The sequence below is a fragment of the Cervus canadensis genome, chromosome 6 (genome assembly GCF_019320065.1).
Source record: "Cervus canadensis isolate Bull #8, Minnesota chromosome 6, ASM1932006v1, whole genome shotgun sequence".
NCBI classification, from domain to species: domain Eukaryota; kingdom Metazoa; phylum Chordata; class Mammalia; order Artiodactyla; family Cervidae; genus Cervus; species Cervus canadensis.
The window spans coordinates 78,518,138-78,540,296 of record NC_057391.1 but is presented as its reverse complement, the minus strand read 5'-3'; the positions used below and the strand labels follow the sequence as shown (position 1 = coordinate 78,540,296).

Sequence of the window (22,159 nt, the reverse complement as noted above, 5' to 3'; positions counted from 1 at the left end):
TTATAAACAGTGCTGCAATGAACATTGGGGTGCATGTGTCTCTTTCAGATCTGGTTTCCTCGGTGTGTATGCCCAGAAGTGGGATTGCTGGGTCATATGGCAGCTCTATTTCCAGATTTTTAAGAAATCACCACACTGTTCTCCATAGTGGCTGTACTAGTTTTCATTCCCACCAACAGTGTAAGAGGGTTCCCTTTTCTCCACACCCTCTCCAGCATTTATTGCTTGTAGACTTTTGGATAGCAGCCATCCTGACTGGCGTGTAATGGTACCTCATTGTGGTTTTCATTTGCATTTCTCTGATAATGAGTGATGTTGAGCATCTTTTCATGTGTTTGTTAGCCATCTGTATGTCTTCTTTGGAGAAATTTTTGGCCCATTTTTTGATTGGGTCATTTATTTTTCTGGAATTGAGCTGTAGGAGTTGCTTGTATATTTTTGAGATTAATCCTTTGTCTGTTGCTTCGTTTGCTATTATTTTCTCCCATTCTGAAGCCTGTCTTTTCACCTTGCTTATAGTTTCCTTTGTTGTGCAAAAGCTTTTAAGTTTCATTAGGTCCCATTTGTTTAGTTTTGCTTTTATTTCCAATATTCTGGGAGGTGGGTCATAGAGGATCTTGCTGTGATTTATGTCGGAGAGTGTTTTGCCTATGTTCTCCTCTAGGAGTTTTATAGTTTCTGGTCTTACATTTAGATCTTTAATCCATTTTGAGTTTATTTTTGTGTATGGTGTTAGAAAGTGTTCTAGTTTCATTCTTTTACAAGTGGTTGACCAGTTTTCCCAGCACCACTTGTTAAAGAGGTTGTCTTTTTTCCATTGTATATTCTTGCCTCCTTTGTTGAAGATAAGGTGTCCATAGGTTCGTGGATTTATCTCTGGGCTTTCTATTCTGTTCTGTTGATCTATATTTCTGGAATTTAGAAAGATGGTAACGATAACCCTATATGCAAAACAGAAAAAGAGACACAGATGTACAGAACGACTTTTGGACTCTGTGGGAGAAGGCGAGGGTGGGATGTTTCGAGAGAACAGCATCGAAACATGTATATTATCTAGGGTGAAACAGATCACCAGCCCAGGCTGGATGCATGAGACAAGTGCTCGGGCCTGGTGCACTGGGAAGACCCAGAGGGATGGGGTGGAGAGGGAGGTGGGAGGGGGGATCGGGATGGGGAACACATGTAAATCCATGGCTGATTCATGTCAATGTATGGCAAAAACCACTACAATACTGTAAAGTAATTAGCCTCCAACTAATAAAAATAAATGGAAAATAAAATAAAATAAATATATATATATATAAATTAAAAAAATGGAGAAGGGGGTCATAAGTCAAGGACTGTGAGCATCCTCTAGGAGCTGGAAAAGGCAAACAACACATTTTTTTCAGAGAGTATCTAGAAGGAACACAGCCCTACCAAATACCTTAATTTTAGCCTCATAAGACTCATTTTGAACTTCTGACCCCAGCACTGTAAGAGAATAAGTATGTGTTGATTCAAAGATTTTGCTATTAAATTTAATTTGTTACAGTAGCAATGGCAAACTAATACAGATATAAATCCTAAAATCCATAGCAGTACTATCCAATAACACTTTTCTGCAATTATGGGAATGCTGTATTTCTGTCCTGACCACAGGTGGCTATCGAGTACTTAGAATGAAGATAATTGGTTTTGCTTTATGTAGTTCATGTTTTTTAGATTAATCACTCTGTTCCTTACTTCCTATTTCCTTTTGCATCTTAGACTTTCTCTGGGATAATTTTCCTTCTTTCTGAAGTATATTCTATAGAAATTCATTTGGCAAATGTATGCTAATAATTGATTCCCTTCATTTTTATATGATAACTGTGCTCTTGTTGAAAGATAGCTTCATTACATGTAGATCTTTAAGTGGTTGTTATTTTCCCTAAACACTTGGAAGATTTTCTTCCATTGCCCTATAGCTTCCATTTTCATATGAGAGGTCACCTGTCAGTCATTTTTTTTGAATAAACAGTCTGTCTTTTCTCTCTAGTTATTTTGAAGATTTTCCTTTTGTGTTTCTCCAATGTGAAGTGAATGTAGCTAGATATAAATTTATTTTCTTTTATCCTGCTTGGAATTTGTTTGAGTTTTAGAAGCTGAGGACTGAAGTTCTCAATCAAGTCTACAAAATTGTCAACAAATATCTTTAAATCAAGAAGGAATAGGACAAATGGGGATGAATGACCCTTCCCATTTTTCTATTATTTCCTTCTGAAAATTTGATTCGGTGTTGGGATTTCTCACTTTTTTCTACAACCTTTCTTTCATATTAATTCTGTGTTTTTCTTTCCCTACTATATCCTGTGAACTTTCATCTGCTTTATCTTCTAGTTCATTATTTCTCATTTTAACTAAGCCAAATCTGCTGTTGAACATTTCTATTAAGTTTCTAATTTCAATTTATTATATTTTTCATTTCTAGAATTTTCATTTGGCTCCTTATCAAAGCTCTTAGTCCTTTTTGAGAGTACACAAAGCTTATTCCTTCAAGATATTTCCAATATCCCCTTATTTCTTTAAAAATATTAGGTAAAATATATGAAATATCAGCTATTGACCAGTTTTGACTTGCAAAATTGACAGTTTCATATGCTCTGACCTAACAACTAGTCTATATATGATAATTTCAACATTCGCAGTCTTTATGGGCTGGATTCTTCCGTTTGTGCTTTCTGCTGACTTTCACTCATGCTAGCTTGCTCTTTTACATTTCTAGAGATATTTGCTTTTTTTTTCTGCAAAATTTTTGAGGTCCATATTTAAAGTGTGTTCCTTCAGAGAGGAGATGTGTGTTTGCTTCTGCCAGGTACCTGGGAGCAGTACTGAAATGGAGAAACTATATTATTTTACTTGTCTTTTCTGGGGTATGGGGTGGGGCACACGGGGTTTGGTGAGACACATCAGCAGGGTGAGATTTAGGATTTGGAATTATTTAAGGAGATATTTTTCCTTCTTTCTTTCACTCTAATAATAACCAAGGCTGAAATGATTATTCCTGTCACCTCCCTTTCTGAAGCTCTTTAACCCTAGTTCACCCCAAAATGGAATTGCCTTCCAGGGGTCTCTGAAGTGACTGTCTCCCTACTCAATTTTATTTCTTAACACCCACATGCATAGGCTCTAAAAAGCCAGGCCCTGGACTACCTGGGATTGATAGATGTCCCCTAAAAGGCTAATCCTCTCATAACTGACTTTTCTGGATTCTCACTTTCTAGATTATAGCCTTGAAAGATTTATCTTACTTTCTTATCGGTTCAGTGTTCTGAACAAAGGGTGTTCTTCTGATATCTAGCTAGCTGTGTGACCAGAAAGAGAAGTCCCCAATTCCTTTTATCACTAAACATTATATCCAGTTTATTGCACAATCTGAACTCACTAAGGTACAAACATGAAATGATTTTCAGTTCAGTTCAGTCACTCAGTCGTGTCCCACTCTTTGTGACCCCATGGACTGCAGCATGCAGATCCTTCCTTGAAATGATCTCACTTTTCTCTAATCACTGCACTCAAACATGTAAAGGCAGATCTCCTTTGCCACATTAATTCTGGGAAAAATTGAGGGCAGGAGAAGGGGATGACAGAGGATGAGATGGTCGGATGGCATCATTGACTCAAGAAACATGAGTCCTCCGAGCAAACTTTGGGAGATGGTGAAGGACAGGGAAGCCTGCGTGCTGCAATCTGCAAAGAGTTGGACATGACTGAGTGACTGAACAACAACGACGACATCTTGGGTAGACCCTTTAGCTTTCTGGTCACTTGTGTTTGAAATTTAATCCCAGTTTAAATCTTATTTCTTTTCCTTCTACCAGTACTTTTGAGAGGGACTCGTAATTGGATGAGCACTGATATTTCCTCTTTCTCCCTCTTTTTCAGTCTTCACGGAGATCCTTCCTTGATACTCCAAAGGTCACAGGGATCCTGGGGACCATGATCCATATCTTTCTCCTTGGATATCATACCATACCACGGTCCCTATTTTCCTGTTGGTGTGAGCTGCCGCATCCAGCCTCTTAGCTTCAAGAAGCAGACATCTTAGTTTACCTATATCCACAAAGTCAAAGAGATACTTGCCAAGCTTCCCATGAATTTTTCCATATTTTTCTTCCTGGTGGCAGAAATAAGAAAGAACTGGCTTCCCTGATGGCCCAGATGGTGAAGAATCTGCCTGTAATGTGGGAGACCTGGGTTCAAACCCTGGGTTGGGAAGATCCCCAGGAGGAGGGCATGGCAATTCACTCCAGTATTCTTGCCTGGAGAAGCCCATGGACAGTGGAGCCTGGTGGGCTACAGTCCATGGGATCACAAAGAGTCAGAACGACTGAAGCGACTTACCATGCATGCATGGGTTAAAGAGTTTAGTAAGAATCTAGTTAGAGGATCCAATGTGCCGCTTCTTGTGGCAGTCCTAATCATCACCGGTGATTCTCTTGGAGCCTGCTTCACTTGGTTTAGAGGGGGAAATACTTGGATATAGGAAGTGTTGTTTAGAAAAACCTACAACAGTGACTCTGAAGAGGGCGCTCTTTGGACTTCCCAGCCCCCTCTCCATCCCAGCAGTTCGCTCATATACATCAGGATAAAGGTGGGAGTGTTTCAGACACTAGAGATAGTCAACAAGTGTTAGCTATGATAAGCTCTACAAATATTGCTATCATGAATTCTCATGAAAATAATACCCTAAGGGCATATTATCTGAACAACATACAGGGTAGAACTGGATTCTGTAGAAGTTCCTGAGCCAATGATACAGTTCTTGAACCTAGAAAATGATGTCTTAGAACCCAAAACTAGGCTAAATGTCATAATCCAAGTTTTATATTAAAACAATTTCAATTTTCCTCTGGAAGCAACTGTAGGTAGAATTAGGCCTTATCTGTGTAGACCATACCTTATTAATGTCAATGTGTTTAAGGGGAAAAAAGCCTTTATGGATGGATGATACAATAACAACTTCTAAATTCAGCTTAAAATTTTAAAATATATAACATGTACCATAATTACTTTAATACGCCAGTAAAATGTTTTATGCTTCCATAAATTAAAGTTCTACCCAGTACCATTGTCCTGGTACCATTGTAGAATAGAACAACAAAATAAACTGCAAAAAGGAGTTCAGTTCAGTTCAGTTCAGTCACTCAGTCGTGTCTGACCCTTTGTGACCCCATGAATCACAGCATGCCAGGCCTCCCTGTCCATCACCAACTCCTGGAGTTTACTCAAACTCATGCCCATCGAGTTGGTGATGCCATCCAGCCATCGCATCCTCTGTCGCCCCCTTCTTCTCCTGCCCCCAATCCCTCCCAGCATCAGGGTCTTTTCCAATGAGTCAACTCTTCGCATGAGGTGACCAAAGTACTGGAGTTTCAGCTTCAGCATCAGTCCTTCCAATGAACACCCAGGACTGATCTCCTTTAGGATGGACTGGTTGGATCTCCTTGCAGTCCAAGGGACTCTCAAGAGTCTTCTCCAACACCACAGTTCAAAAGCCTCAATTTTTCGGTGCTCAGCTTTCTTCACAGTCCAACTCTCACATCCATACATGACCACTGGAAAACCATAGCCTTGACCAGACGGACCTTTGTTGGCAAAGTAACGTTCTGCTTTTTAATATGCTATCTAGGTTGGTCATAACTTTCCTTCCAAGGAGTAAGCGTCTTTTAATTTCATGGCTGCAGTCACCATCCACAGTGATTTTGGAACCCCGAAAAATGAAGTCTGACACTGTTTCCACTGTCTCCCCACCTATTTCCCATGAGGTGATGGGACCAGATGCCACGATCTTAGTTTTCCGAAAGTTCAGCTTTAAGCCAACTTTTTCACTCTTCTCTTTCACTTTCATCAAGAGGCTTTTTAGTTCCTCTTCACTTTCTGCCATAAGGGTGGTGTCATCTGCATATCTGACGTTATTGATATTTCTCCAGGCTGAAAGTTAATGGTCTACATGTTCACAATCTTTACATAGACTTCCTGCCAGCAATATGATTTTGCTAGAGTCTACCCACCAGCAACACATTCAGCCAACTTAGAGTAAAGAAATCTGTGCTGTAGTAGTTGATTCATGAAATCAATAGTCATTGCTGCTAACCTACCGCCCCTTGTTACAAGCACAGTACCCATGATAGTTTCTGATTCTTTCTTTTAGAAAGACTCAGTGACTCTGGGTTAATCCAAAATAAATCTGGACTTCATTCTCTCTTCAAATTTTATTCCAGTTTGAAACAGACTCTTTAATAGACGTGTTTAAAAAGAAATGTTAGAGTCCAAATTAGAGGATCAGGTGGTGTATTTTCACTTTTAATAAATGAGCTGTCTTTTCCTTTTTCATTCCACTTACCATTACTTCTTGAAGGAAAAAAAAATCAAACAAGGAAAAATATGAAAAGATGAATTAATGTGACATTTAGAGTAAGATTTTAATGGCACCAAGGCCAAGAATATCAGAGTTATGCCTTTTGCTTTCACAATTATAACTTGACAGGATTTAAGGATGTTGTCGCTGAAGTGAACTTCAGAAGAAAGTGAAAATGCACACACTGAAGGAAAATGTGTTACAGAGAGTTATATTTGTTAAGGGAAATACAGCATAGTCAATATTTAATTAAGCATTGTCTTTTTCAGAGTTGGCCCCTTGGAGGCTATATCCTTATTTCAAGCAGTACTGGCTGTGCTACAAATATTTTTGGAAATCCTCTTCAGAAATAAACTTATGCACCAGTTTCTAAGGACAACAAGGAAACCAGCTTCATTTATTCAATCATTCCTTATTTAAACCAAAATTGGCATTCTTCCCTAGCAACAGGCCTTACCCAGACCTTCCTTGCTTCCCTAGTGGCTCAGACAGTAAAGAATCTGCCTGCAATGCCAGAGACCTGGGTTGGATCCCTGGGTTGGGAAGATCCCCTGGAGGAGAAGCCATCCAGTATTCTTGCCTGGAAAATCTCTGTGGACAGAGGAGCCTGGCAGGCTACAGTCCATGGGGTCGCAACGACTCAGACATGACTAAGTGACTAAGCACAGCAGACCTTACTCACCAAACTGAACTCAAACTACCTTTTAATGAAGAAAAAGAAAAGAAAATTTGATTTTAATCATGAAATACTACATACAATATGTACTATTTAACTTCTTTAAAGAAAATACTCATGTTACTGTAACAGAGGTTAAAGAAATTTCCCCGACACTCCAGGAGTTCCTTGCCTATCTTATCTCAATCACAATACCTGCCGGTAGGTAAACAGTATCACTTTCATCCTTTTTCTATCATTTTTATCACTTGTTATATACTCCTCAATGCTATCATTCCATAGTTTGGTTTTGGAATGTTACATAAATGAAATCATACAGTATATATCCTTCTGCACATGCTTTCTTTACTCAATGTTTTGTTTATTAGATGCGTCTAAAGCAAGGGTAGGCAAACTATGACCTTGTCATATATTTTTGAAAATACAGTTTCATAGGAATATAGCCACGCCCACTTGTTGACATGACTTCCCTGGTAGCTCAAGTAGTAATGAATCTGCCTGCAATACAGGAGACCCGGGTTTGATCTCTGAGTCAGGAAGATTCCCTGGAAAAGGGAATGGCAATCTACTCTAGTATTTTTGTCTGGAGAATTCCATGGACAAGGGAGCCTGGTAGGCTACAGTCTATGGGGTTGCAAAGAGTTGGACACAACTGAGCGATTAACACAGACACACTCGTTGACATGTTATCTGTGGCTGTTTTTGCAGAGCTCAATAACTGCAACAGAGACTTTGTGGCTCACAAAATCTATATTATTTGCCAACACAGCCTTTAGAGAAAAAGTTTGCCAATTCCTGACTTTCATATATGACTTGATGCAATTTGCTAATATTTTGTTTCAAAATTTTGCATCTATTTCCATGAAATACATTGTATTGTACTTTTCTTTTTTTGTAATGCCATGGTCTATTTTTGGTATCATGATAATCTTAGCTTCATCAAATGAGTTGGGATGTACTCTCACCTTCTCAATGTAGAGTAGATATTACTTCTTCCTCTAAATCTTTACATGGGAAACCAAATGGGACTCTAGTTTCATTTGTGGGGAAAACTTTAACTATAAAATTCAATTCCTTTAAACAGGTAGTTCTATTTACTTTTAAAATTCTTCATAAGTCAGTTTTGGTAATTCATGTTTCAAGGAACTTTTGCATTTCATATATGCTGCTAAATTTGTTGGTATAAAGATATTTTTGCTTTGTATAGAATTTTAGATTGACAGTTATTTGCTATCAGCTTGTTATCTTTCTGCTTCCACTGTTTCTCAAGAAAATTAGATGTCAGTCTAATTATTGTCTTTTTGAAGTTAGATCTGTCCTTTCTTTTCTTGCTGTCTTTACAAATTTTATCTTTACCTTTGGCTTTCTATAATTTTTCTATGATGTACAAGTGTAAATTATTTTTTTCTGCTTGAAGATTGTCTGGCTTCCTGATTTTGTGGGCCGGTGTCTTCTATTTTAAAAAGATTCTTAATTTCTCTTCAAATATTGGTTCTGAATCATTCTTTCTCTCTTCTACATATTTAAGACTCCATTAAACATTTAACTTTCTCATACTTCCATGTCTTTTACCCTGTATTCTCAATTGCTCATCCTATTCATTTTGTCTTAATTCTGATTTTTTTTCTGAATTATCTTCCAGTATAGCAATTCTCTTTTCAGCCACATTTAGTATGCCATTAAAACCATGCACCAGAGTTCTTAATCTTGGTTATTAAAATTTTCTGATTCTAGAATTTCTATTAAAATGGTATATGAGTATTTTTCAGTGGTTTTGCAGTTCTCTGCTGAAAATTTCATCTTTTGCTTTCTATCTATGTCATAAACACAGTAATGACAGTTATTTTAAAGTTATTTTCAGTCAATAACTTCACTATCTGGAGCTCTTTTGAGACTGTTTCAGTCATCTATTGTTTCTACTAGTTCTCATTCCTGTTAACTGATCTCCTTATGTGCCTGTTATCTCAGACTGTGTACTAACTTTATATTTGGAAAGTCATTGGTGGAAATAATTTGAGGACTAGAATAAAGTTAACTTCTTCTAGAAAGTATTTGTATCTGCTTCATCCAAGTGCACACGGGTACTAATGATCTGGCATTACTTTTCACTAAAATCAAGAATTTAGATTTTTCTGGCCTATCCTGATTACTGGATGTTGGTTTTCAGTCTGTATGAAGATTGCATATTTTCATTTTATTTTTAAGTCTTTCAGAGCCCTGTCTGTGAGCATGGTGAATTTCTCAGGGTCTTCATGTTCAGTGGTCTTCAGACTCCAGTTTTAGTTACTTACTCTCATCCCATGATTTTATCAAAGGTACTCCTCAGCTTTGCAATTGCCTGTTTGGCTTGTCAAACGTCCCCAGGGTAAAAACGGTTCCTAAAGCCAGGATTACATCTATGGATTTTCATATTATTATAAACCTTGGCCCAATAATTCTTCACTCTCTTATTAGGTCTCCAGTAGCATTAACTTCATTCCTCCCCACCCCCAACTTTTCTGGTTGCTCTCAGCTAGATAGTTGGTTTGCATCCTAAGCAAACCTTTAGTCCCCAAAGCAGAGTATATGTAGGTGTGTGTGTGTGTGTGTGTGTGTATATACAAACATATATGGATTTATGACTGTGCTTCTCCTGAAGATATTTTAACAAATTCTAGAAGCTTTAAAAGTTCTTGTCAGAGAGAAATTCCAGAAATAATCAAATCAATGACAGTATTCTTGAAATAAATATGCAACTTTTCAAGGAAATTATTTGAAGGGAATAACATCTATATATGTATAAATTTTGACATGCTAATTAAAAATAAGTTATATTTATATACTACTAATTGGTTGAATTTAAATCATCACAAATATAAGAATAATAGGGTTACTTACAATATCCAAAAGGTATATTATATTATATTATATTAGGACCTCAATAAATAAAATTTGTTATAGCATCATTAAATAATTTAAATGTTTATGTGACCATAAAGTCATTCAAAAGAAATTTGTGGACTATGAAGTGAGAAACATACAGATCAACAAAATAAAATCATATATATACCTAGTATTACAATCTGAAAATTACTGTATAGTAAAAATTCACAAGGAAAGCTATGTAGATAAACTTTTAATTGAATTCATTCCTCTGTTTCTTTATTGTGAGAGAGAAGTAGAATTGGGACTAATCGGTTGAAGCCGGCTGTGGATAAGTTTCAATTCACTACAAAAAAGAAGTTTCTAAAAGTCAAAGTTATCCAAAGTGGGAACGAGAGATGATAACATTCATCACTGGAGGTTATTAAAGCTGAGGCTGGAGAGCACTTGGCAGGAATATGGCGACTGTAGTGATTCCCAAATTCAAACAGGCTGCATTAGATAATCTGGGTAGATGCTGAAAGCAAAGGTTTCTGAGCTCAGGAACATAGGGATGTCCTTGGATGTATATCCTTGGTAAGCTACCTAAGAGATTCTTGTGTTCACAGGGAATGCATCAGACACCTGTAAGGAACTGTTCCAATTCAAGAGTCTATAATTTTCTCCATAAGGTAATGGAAATAGCACTGTAACAGTAACAAGGAATCCAGATTCTATCTGGGTTTGGACCCTGATAAGCTGTGTGATTTCTGAGCACATGACATCATGTCTCTGAAACTCAATTTTCCTGTCTGCAAAATTAAGTGCTACTTATCTTATTGCACTTATGAGGTAGGAATTTGTTTTTCTGATGATGCCCTGGAAGAAACTAATCTTCAAAGTCCCTGGAAAATTCCTTATGACATTCAGATGACGGAGAATTATCCTGGAATGACTGTCTAAGACAGCTGGGCAAGGCAGTGCAAGCTGGCTGGTTTCCTGGAGTTGGCAGGCATTTGGCCCAGGATATGTCTATCACACGCAGGGCAGGTGGGGAGTGGAGAGGGCTGGCAGGCTGGAAGCTGGAAACTCAGAAACCTCCCCATCTTGGCTCCAACCACAATCTCTGAAACCTAGTTAATGTTCAGAAAGGAGGGCCCATGGAGGCCGATCTACTCTCCTGAAAAGGGAGTGATAAGGTGATCAGTAAGTGCCCTTTCTGTGGGCACCTTGCCTGGAAATACCAAGCCTCTGGAAGGTGAGATGGGTTGGCAATTTTGTTTCTTATGAATGAGCCTTCCCTCTCAAAAGCCAATGAGCCTTGGCTTTTAATCTAGTATTGAATTCTCTTTCTTCCCTATTTTTCTTTCTCTAATTTTCCAGCTATGTTCTCTGAAAATTTGCTAAGCCTCACCCCTTAGAGCTCTTAATTTTTCACTTTTGAGAAAGAAATTGTATTCTAATGGCTCTTATGTTTGATCTTCTATAAATATACTTATTCCTTCCCTTGGTATATTTACTCCCTGGGATGGCCTTCCTAACTCCAAGATATCTGGTCCCCAGGTGAGCCAATGGGCATCCCTTCACTCTCTCCATTTTACCAAGATCTGTGAATTCACCTATAAGTTCCTGAGAGGTGAAGGTGATTTCTTGATGTCAGCAATCAATATCATAGGAGATGGGGATGGATTAGCAATTATCTCAGGCTAAATAAGGACCAGACTGGCACATAGCTTACAGATGAAGATCAAATGTTAGTGCCCAGTCATGTCCCTGAAAGGGATTCCCAGGTGGCTCAGTGGTAAAGAATCCACCTGCCAATGCAGGAGACTCAGGAGACCAGACGATCTCTGGTCAGGAATATCCCCTGGAGAAGGAAAGAGTAACCCACTCCAGTATTCTTGCCTAGGAAATCCCATGGACGAGGAGCCTGGTGGGCTGTAGTCTATGAGGCTGCAAAGAATCAGACACGACTTGGCAACTAGACAACAACATGTCTCTGAAAACCTCTGCCACTTAGCCTCTGATGACTCCCAAACCCACATGTCACAGAAAATGTTCTGCAGAACTTCAGTCCCTCACTTCCAGCTGTCTCCTGGACAATGCCACCTAAATACCCTGTATGGGTCCTGAAGGAATTCACCAGATAAACCTAATTTGTAGGGTAGAAGATCAAGAAATGCCTACCATCTCTTGTGTAACTGACTCCAATTGATAGGTACCAACACATTAGGAAAGTTGTAAATAAATGGACCACAAAGTCTGCTTCAAAAGGGACTCATCTGAAAAAAAAAAAAAACAAAAAACCCACGGAGCTCTGATTTTTTTGTCATTGAGTTCCATGGATCCCTTTGATGACTATCTGTGAATTCTAGAAAACTGTCTTTATTTTGATGCTCCGCTCTTCTTTTTTTTTTTTTGCTCCGCTCTTCTTACAACTACATCTTTACCTTACCTCTACCCTCATTCTTCACTAATTCTATTTTTCAAAGTCCATATCCCCCTTTTATTTCAATGTTGATTTTTAAAAAAAATATATTCTTGTTCTGGGACCTTCTTCTTATATGCTAACGCCTTCAGTTTGGAGTTTCTCACCCAGACTCACTCCTTTGATCCATTACAGGTGTATATATCTGCATATTTTTGTGTGTTATGTTTATTTATTTGGTATAGATAATTAATAGTTGCTTTTTTTTTAACCTTTTGGATTATCTGGACAAGCTGGTGAGGTTTTCAACTCAGTATAGCTGGACAGCACAGAGATGGGTCTTCCAACAGGGCTACTTCCTGCTGATGAGTATTATTCTCATCTTTGATTTTCACCAGGCTGCTGAGAAAGTGGTGATCAGTAGCTTTCTGGAGCTTGTGTTAGTGATGGTATCCTGGATGCACTAGGACACACATGCTCCTCATTAACACAGTCTTTGGGAGGAAACTTGCCCTTCTCAGCTTTCACCAGAGGCCCTTTTTCATCATGTTATTTGTCTCTTCTCTCTCACTGGAATAACTCTCTATTTACTCAAGGGGTTGGTCACATGTAGGTATGGACAGTTTGTTGTCTAGCAATGGAAGAGAGAAACACTATGCAGGTTAAGTCAGCTTCATTATGCCCAGCATTCTTTTCTGTTGTTGTCATTTTATTTTTTTCTTATGTTTAAATTTTTACTGAGGTGTAGTCGATTTACAAAGTTGTTAATTTCTGTTGTATAGCAAAGTGATTTGGTTATATGGATACATATACATAGATTTATTCTTAATCTTTACCTTCCAATCTTTACTAAGGAAAGGGGTTCCCATTACAGAAAAGATAAGGCTACTCCCAGCTGTTGCCTCCTGGAGGTGATAAAACTCCTAAAATGTTCAAAAGGGTGTTTGCTGGTTTGTGATGGGAGACTGGTTACTTCACAAAGGGTTAAAAGGCTGGGGGAGGCTGCTGAGCAGGAGAAAAAGGTGATGACTGTTCTGTAGATACAGCCTCTGTTGGCATAGTAACAGAGTGGCCATATATTCATGGATTTCTACTTGGGTTTGGTATCTGAAGGTCTCAGTGATATAGATTTTCTCTGTATGTGGCTCTCCACTCTACTACAAGCAATGTTAGGAGAGTGAAGAGGAATAATGATTTCCTGAAATACCATTCCAGGGTTTTCTCTAGAGGTGGTTGGTAGGGGTGAAGAGTTTGGAGCTGTTGTGCTGGTACTAGCTCGGGCTGTGGGTCTGCAGTCATGGGATGGACTGCAACTGTGGCTCCATCAAGAGAATTGCAACGGAATTCTTCATTGGTGTAGGGTGAAGTTCTTGGGTATTGGTTGGAGTTGTTGAATGAATTTCCTGTATTCTAACTGGTAGTTGTTTCTTGTGCCATGACAGATACTGGCTGAATGATATGTTTGATACTTTGGACAGGTTGAGCATGAGATTTACCTTCTATTCTGGGGTTTGACTGGCCACCTCAACTCCAGTCTGGGCTGTTCTGGCTGTAAGGGACCTGATCTCACCTGAGAGTGGACACTAAGTTAGTGTCTGGTTAAGTGGTGATGATTAATCAGAAGGTGAGTATATTGGTAAAATGCATTCTAACTCGATAGAATGGTCTACTAATGTTACTAGTGTCTGAGTCTTCTGAGGACTCAATCATTTAAATAGAGCTGTTTCTTATCTTTCTCCATTGACTAATGATGGTTTAGGTTGTCTCAGCATTGTTTTCAGTTACGATTCATCTTGAAGCTTTTCAGATTCCTGAATTTTGTGGTCATTGTCTCCTATGTTTGGAAGCAACTCTCCATGGATCTCTGCCATGGTGGTATATCTAGAGAGTGAAGCATTATTTGCTCTTTTTTTTTTTTTTTTAAATTGGACTATCTTTTCAAGGCTGTTTAATCCAAGGATGATGTTTACTTTCCATGTTCAATCATTATAATAATGGCCTCCAACTTTGGGACACATCTTTTAAAAAAATCCTTTATCATGACTTTTGTGGCATTTCAGAAGAGAAAAGATATATGTATTCAACCCATCAGGTTAACTTGGATCCAATTTTAAATGAGTTACCTTATGCCCCACATCTAGTCACCAAGTCCTATTGATCTTATATTCAACCTTATCCTCAGATGTCTTGAATCTTACATTCTTTCACAGTGGACCCTCAAAGCACAGGTCCCGCCACTAACGACTAAGTAGCTGTGTGACCTCGGAAAAGTAATGTGTGCCTTCGCATTTGCAGCTCCTCAATTATAAGATGGAGATACCAGTTATTCTCTCATAGGATTTCTGTGAGGATTAAATCAGCTGTGGCTCTAAAGTTGCGGTTTCGGCTGATGCTGTGGTGGTCGTTCCTTATTTTTTGCTTAGACTCCCTCTTCTAAAGATTCCCTAAGTAGTCTCAGATTCCCTATCTCTTCCTGCTCCATCTTTCACACACTGCTAACATATAACTGTGATTTGTCCTCCTATTTTAAAACCTCTGATGGCAGTCCATTACCTTTAGGATAAAATCCAAAAGTTAAAGTTTCTTTTTAACCTATTATTAAGGTTAAATCTAATATCCTTTTAATTCCTGTCCTGCCAGTGCATTCCTCTCCTCAAACATACATAATTGTATCTTAAACTCCGAATATATAAACAAGCTCATCCTTGCTGAAACCTGGCATACTTTTCCTGTATTTGAACCTATGAAAATTTTATTGCCTCCACTTGAAATGATCTTCCCTAGGTCATTTTTTTCCTCTTGAGTAAGGCTTAGTTCTAAAATTATTTCCTGTGGTAGATCATTAGGATAATGGCCTCCAATGAATCATGTCTCCCTATGTCAATGTGACATTGCTACTCCTACAACAGGAGATGGAGTTGATTTCTCCATCCTCTTCAACCTAGGCTGGTCTTGTGACTTTGCTTCAAAGAACTTGACGTTGTATGAGTGCTGGAGCCTGGGTCTGAAGAAGCCTTTCTGTTTCCATCCTCTCTCTCTCTCGAAACTCTTGACACCATCAGGCTGCGAAGCAGCCCAGTGTAGCTTACCATGGGATATGAGGCAACGTGGAGATGAACAGAAGCCTCAGCAAAGAGAAGGCATCGCTGCCAAGCAAGTGAGTTGAGACCATCATAGACCCTCTAGCCTCAAGTGAACCAGTGGATGACTAGATCCTCATGGGTAAAGCCAGCAGAAGAACTGCCTGGATTGCTAATTCACAGAATCATAATTGTGAAAAATGAAAAATATTTATGGTGTGTGGTAGTTGGTTATACAGCAATAGATAACTGATATACATCCTCAGAGAAATGTCCTAGGTATACTCAAGGAAAATTCATGATTCTCTCCTCTGGGCTTTGTGGGTAATCTTCTATTACAGCACATAGCTCAAATAACTATTAGTCTACCTGTATCTGTTTCTCTCACTAGATTAAAAGATTTTCAAAAGCAGAGATCAGGTTTTTATTTACCGTTTTATCTCCCATGCCTACCCTAATGCATGGTACAGAGGAACCATGTGCATTTATTACCCAGGTCACAGACTCATCATTTCCTGAAATGCTTTCATCTGCTCTCTGGAACATATGGCCAAAGACATGGTAACTTTTTTTTTATATATATATCCTCAGCCTTTTCTGTTAATATTTCCTATACCTTGCTCTTACCCAATAGCTCTGCTTCCCTGTAGCCCTCTTAGGTGGTGGCTATCTTCCCTGCCCCATGCCTTTTATTCTATAGGGTTTGAAGGTAGGTAAGCAATCTCTGTTTCTTATGGTTTCATTCAGACAGTCTTCAATTCCTCCCTCTTCTCAAAAGAACACTTAGCTTTTACTCTCTTGACATCGAATTAAACCACCTGTAGCCCTTGCAGTGATAGTCACATACTGATTCATGGGTCCCTGTGTCTCATTCTATAAAGACTCACAAGTACCCTCTCTAACACTCCTCAGAAGTGATTTCAACATCCGGAGAGCTCACTCTTCCAAAATCACGACCTCCTAATTCCTTGACCCCCACCCTATCTCAGTCACTTATTCCCATGGTCATACCTTCCATCTTGTCATCACCAATTGACTGCAACCTCTACAACCTCAGTTTCAGATACTCTATTATCCAATCACCATCTCTTATATTTCTGTCTCTCTTTCTCATACCTTCAGCTCCAAAACTCCTTTGCCACTGGAACCTACAAATTTATTGTAATCATTACACTTCACTGTTCTTTACCATCTTATTCTTACTTTTCCCCTTACTCAGTTAAAATTTAATGGTCAATCATTTTAGTTATCCTCTTGCGTCTCTTTGATTTATCACACTCTGATGCTTGCTGTAGTCTTTTAAGGACTTCTAATGAAGTCTAATTTTCTACCTGATACATGCCCAAACTCAAGGGAGTAGAATGTGGCTGGAGAAAGATTTGCCTGTCTTTAAATTCATAAATATTTATAATCATCAAGAGCGTCCCTAATACCACCTAGTAGTCAAAACTCTGTTTCCCTAGTCCAATCCCTTTACTCCCCTAAATGACTATTTCATAACTTCTAATCTCTCCCCAATCCTTTAACATCTCTACCTTTTTTGCTTCCATTATTACTAAGAAAATTTAAATAATTATTTGTACCACTGTGTATTTGCTATGCCTCCCCTCCTCTTCCTATGAATACACTGTATATGTTTCTAGCTAAAGCTATCCACGTATTGGTGCATCACACTCAATCCCTTACCTTCTTGTGGAAATCACTCCTTGAATTTTCCCTCTTTCTCCTGCACTATTTTTCCTCTTTATTGAATCATTCCCATCATTATACAAACATACTGTGACTTTCATATTAATTTAAAAACCTACATATCCTAATCTCATTTACCCATTTAGATATCACTTGCACGTTCCCTGTTAAGAAAAACTCCTACAAAAGTTAATAAACTCACCACCTCGATTCACTCTTCCCATTCTGACTTGAACTCACTCCAATAAGAATTTTTGTTCTCAATGCTTCATAGAACATGAAGCTACCAAGGTCAGCAGTGGAGCCAATGCTGCTAAATTCAGTGGTTGATTCTCAGTTTTCATTTGACTATCAGCTACATTTCATATAGTAGATCAAATCTACTCTTGCTTGAAATACTTTCTGGAAAATTTGGCTTCTGAGAAACCATATTCTCCTAATATTCCTCACCTCCAGCTGTTCTTTCTCAGTTTCTTTTGATTTCTTCTTTTCTGCATGACTAGACTCTGTATACTAGTGTATCCCAAGTTTTAGGACTCAAACTATGTTTTCTATCCATGCTCACACCCTTGGTGAGCTCATTAATCCCATGGCTTTAAATACCATCCATATGCCAATGACTTATGTCTCAGCTCAGACTCTCCCTTAAAAAGCTACATCCACAAATCCAAGTGCCTACTTGTTATTTCCAGTTGAATGTATAATAGGTCCCCAAAATTTAGCATGTCTAAAAATGAAGTTTTTGCAAAATCAGACATGCAGATCAATGGAACAAGTTAGAAAGTCCAGAAATAAACATACAATTAATCTTAAAGGAGGCAAAAATATACAATGAAGAAAAGACAGTCTCTTCAATGTGTGATGCTGGGGAAACTAGACATCTACATATAAAAGAATGAAATTAGAACATTCTCTAACATCATAAACTCAAAATGTGTTAAAGACCTAAAGGTAAGATCAAATACTATAGAAATTCCTAGAGGAAAACATAGGTAGGGCACTCTTTGACATAAATCACCACAATATCTTTTTGGATCTGTCTTCTAGAGTAATGGGAATAAAAATGAAAATAAACAAATGGGACCTAATTAAACTTAAAAGTTTTTGCACAGCAAAGGAAACCATAATGAAACTAAAGGACAACTTACAGAATGGGAGAAAATATTTGCCAATGGTGTGACCAACAAGGGATTAATTTTCAAAATATGCAAACAGCTCAATACAAAAAAAAAAAAAATCCAATCAACAAACTCCTTAGAGTGAGCAGAAAGAAACAGAGTGATCCTACTGAAATATAAGTCAGAGCATGTCACTCATGCTCAAAGTCCTCCAGGCGTCCTAGGACCTAGAGGCTACATGATTTAGCTCACTATTGTCACTCTGACTTCATCTCTATTATCCTTTCTTTCCTTCACTCTGCTGCATTTTTTCTTTTTGGCTGTGCCATGAGGCTTATGGAATCTTAGCTCCCTGACCAGGAATTGAACCCATACCCCCTGCAGTGGAAGCTTGGGGTCCTAATCAGTGGACCACCAGGGACATTTCATTCTTCACTATGCTGTAACTCTCTCTTCTCAGTTCCTCAAGACTCCAGGAACATACTTGCCTTGGAGTTTTAGTACTGGCTTTCAGGAATGCTTTTTTCCTCAACATCCGCATAATTCAACCCAACTCCTTCCATCTTTATTCAAATGTCACCTACTCAGGAAGTTCTTGCTTGGCCACTGGTTCCAAATTTTTAACACTCCTATCCCCTCCTCATACTTAATTTTTCTCCTTGGTCTTTATCACTACTGAAATTCTATCAACTTTCCTTATTATTTTGCTGTCTCCTCCACTAGAATATAAATTCCATGAGAGCAGAAGTTTTCATCTATTTAATTTACTTCTAAAATCCCAATGCCAAAAAAATAAAAAAATAAAAAAAAATTAAAAAAAAAAATAAAAAAAAATAAAATAAAATCCCAATGCCAATAATGCTTAGAAAATAGTAAATACTCAGTAAATATTTGTTGAATGAATGAGAACACATATTGAAAGAAGAACCAGATGTAACGTCATTTACAAATAAAATTAAATAATTGAAATTAAACATCTACAAACTAGATTAAGGGTAAAATTATTTTTCAAAGGACAACAGAATGTCAACAAAAGAGATGTAAGCCATGGTTCACCTTATGACGCTAGCATAAATTTGGTACCAAAACCAGCAAGCAGGGTAAGTAAGAAAAACAACAGACCAATCTTGCCCATGAAAATAGATACAGACATCCTAAACAAGATTTTATCAAGCAAAACCCAGAAAAGTATGAAAAACATATCAAGGCCAATATTAGGGTATAATTCCATTTATATAAATTTCAAAATTAGAGAACACTAAGAATACAAGCATTGTTCATTATCCAAATCCTCTTGCTACTTGAGTTCAGATAGTGACAGTCTAAATAATCAGTTGGCATACTTATGGGTACTTCAGCTGAGTGTATGTATTTTTAAAAGTAACATATAATATTTAGACACTTTTGGTGTGCTGTTTTATGAACCTTGACCTATGTATAGATTTATGTCATCGCCACTGACCCAATCAGAATACAGAACTGCTCTATCACCTCGTGGAATTCCGTCATACTCCCAGTCCCTCTCAACTAGTGATCCATTCTCCATCACTATAGGTTTTGTGCTTTTTGGTTTGTTTATGTTTTAGAATGTCCTATAAGTGGAATACCATAGTATGTAATCTTTTGAGATTGATTTTTTCCATTCAGACAAATAACCTCGAGATTCATCCAAGTTGGTGCAGATCTCAATAGCCCACTCCTTTTCATTGCTGGATTTGGATGTACCACAGTCTGTTTATTCATTCACTCAATGAAAGACATTTGGGTTGTTTCCAGTCTGGAGATCATCAACAAAGCCATTATGAATCAACTGACAAATTTTTATCTGAATGCAAGTTTTCATTTCCCTTGGATAAGTGCCTAGGGATTGCTGGGTCGTATGGTAAGCATATATTTAACTTTATAAGAAACTTTCAGGATAGCTGCATCATTTTATCTTCCCACCAACAGTACATGAGAATTCCAGTTGCTCCATAAACTCACCACCAGCTGGTATTGTCAGGATTTTTATTTTAGCCATTCTATAGGTATGCAGTAGACACTTAGTCCTTTTGGTTCCCCCAAATTGGAAAGCAAACAGCCAGATTTTAGTAGTTACGGAGTCATCTAAAATTTTATTTTAATTTATTTGGTTACTTGTTTGGATAGTAAAGGATACACCCATATGTGGAAAGATTGGGAAGAAGAGCAACAATGTGTTTAGTATAGAAGTAGACAGTGGTTTCTGTAATGGAAATGGAGGTAGATGCCATCCCCTATGCTACCCAGAGGCTCTAAGATACCTATTATGCATTATTTATGAAGTGGCATGGTGGTATAGGTGGTACATGTGATAGTTCTATTTTTCTTGAAACTATACCCTTGTGTTTGATAGATTTTACAATTAACAATTTTTAAAGAGATATTTGAGCACACAAAACACATAAACCCCAAAGTAATGCAGAAAAACTTCTTGCAACCACTTCTTTTGGAAGTTCAAGTACAATCAATTAAAATACTTAAAGGCATTTCACAGAAGAATATAAGACTTTCTTGAAGCTTATTTAAATATAAAATAATTTCTTTAATACTATGTGTTTGTGCACACCCCATAGGGCAAATGGCTAGTTTATTAATGAGCTTATTTCTTTCCAGAAGCCTCAACCATAGGCTGGTCAGACCATTCTTTTTCAACATTATTACTTACTGATGATATTAATGACTGACAAAGAGTAGCTTCTTCCTAGAAACGAGGACGAGAACTTGACTTCATGTAAGAAGCACATTGAACATATTATATTTGTCATTCACAAGCTATCAGGCGCCTCCCAGGTCACAGTCAAGGCTACACTTGACTTCCTTCACTTCAGCAACTTTTCCTTGTTGCCATCAATACCTTGTAAGGAGAACATTTACCTGTGACAACACTGGGGATTTTGGAGAGAAAGCTCTTGACTGTTCTGACGGGCACACCCCCTGTCTTGTCATCTTGCATCTTTGTAATGATGTCTTCAATCTGAAAGAGATTAAAGAAAGGAAGTGTTATTGCATCTCACAAAGTAATTGCAAATGATACCTTTATAAACAGCCAAATGTGGGAACATGGATGCTAACAAGAGATACCAGGAAAGGCCTCTGCTGTGTCAACATAGTAGCAGGATCTGCTATGGGTCCTGTGCTGGGGATGCAGAGGCCAGGGGGTTATATAATGTGCAAGAAGAGCAAAAGCATGGTCTGTAAGAACAAGGCCATGCCCCCAGTTCAGTAACGAAGGGAGAAAAAAATTCTTGATGGGATCCAACATGTAATTCAGTATGTATGTGATGAAGCTCCTCCCCTTGCCCAGACTGGATTTATGTATAATTTGAATCACATAAAATTGCCCTATTCAACCTAAAGGAAAGGAAATTTCCTCTAATATATTAACACATGGCTATTTGGAAGTATAGGCAGGGCTGCCTTTGGAACCAGAGAAGAATCCAGGCAGAGTGGCACAGAAGAAAAAGAATACAAATCAAGACATGGAAAGTGTTGATCTGGAGAAGCTAGAGGACAAGTCTCAAGGTTCTGAGTGGTGGTGTGAAGGGGGTTGCCCTGAGCCAAGAACAGGATCCTCTCCTTTTGGACTAGGGAAGACCACGCTATCAGGAGAAAGGCCGTGGTGGGCTATGGCCTGGAGCCAGGTGAAATTGTATTGATGAAACCAGATGCTGTGTACACATACACAGGTGTCTAACTTGGAAAACCAATTTGTAGCTGAGAATTTACAAGGCAGATGTAATTCCCTGGGCAGAAATATTCAGTATAGGATACAGAGCAACCTGTAACAAGGATATAGATCTTTTTGTTTGTCCAGCAGTAGGGGAGGGCAACTGGAAAAGAGCAGAAGATAGTGTTTAGCTTTATCACTTATTTTGTTCCCCTAAGCAACAGAATGTAGTTGAAACACCAGGATGGATTCTCTGA

General features: G+C 38.2%; 1 protein-coding gene across 15 annotated transcripts in view; it reads right to left on the bottom strand.

Annotated features, from left to right (window-relative positions):
- The window catches only part of RGS6 (regulator of G protein signaling 6), a 589,904-nt gene that overhangs the window by 161,995 nt on the left and 405,750 nt on the right, over positions 1-22,159 (bottom strand). For all 15 annotated transcript variants that reach the window (XR_006270116.1, XM_043472448.1, XM_043472452.1 and 12 more), the window contains exon 3: positions 21,110-21,209. Coding sequence is in view for 14 of the 15 variants with exons in the window: in XM_043472448.1 (XP_043328383.1) it covers positions 21,110-21,209 (100 nt within the window). In the remaining variant the exon portion in view is untranslated. The remainder of the gene's footprint in view (positions 1-21,109; positions 21,210-22,159) is intronic.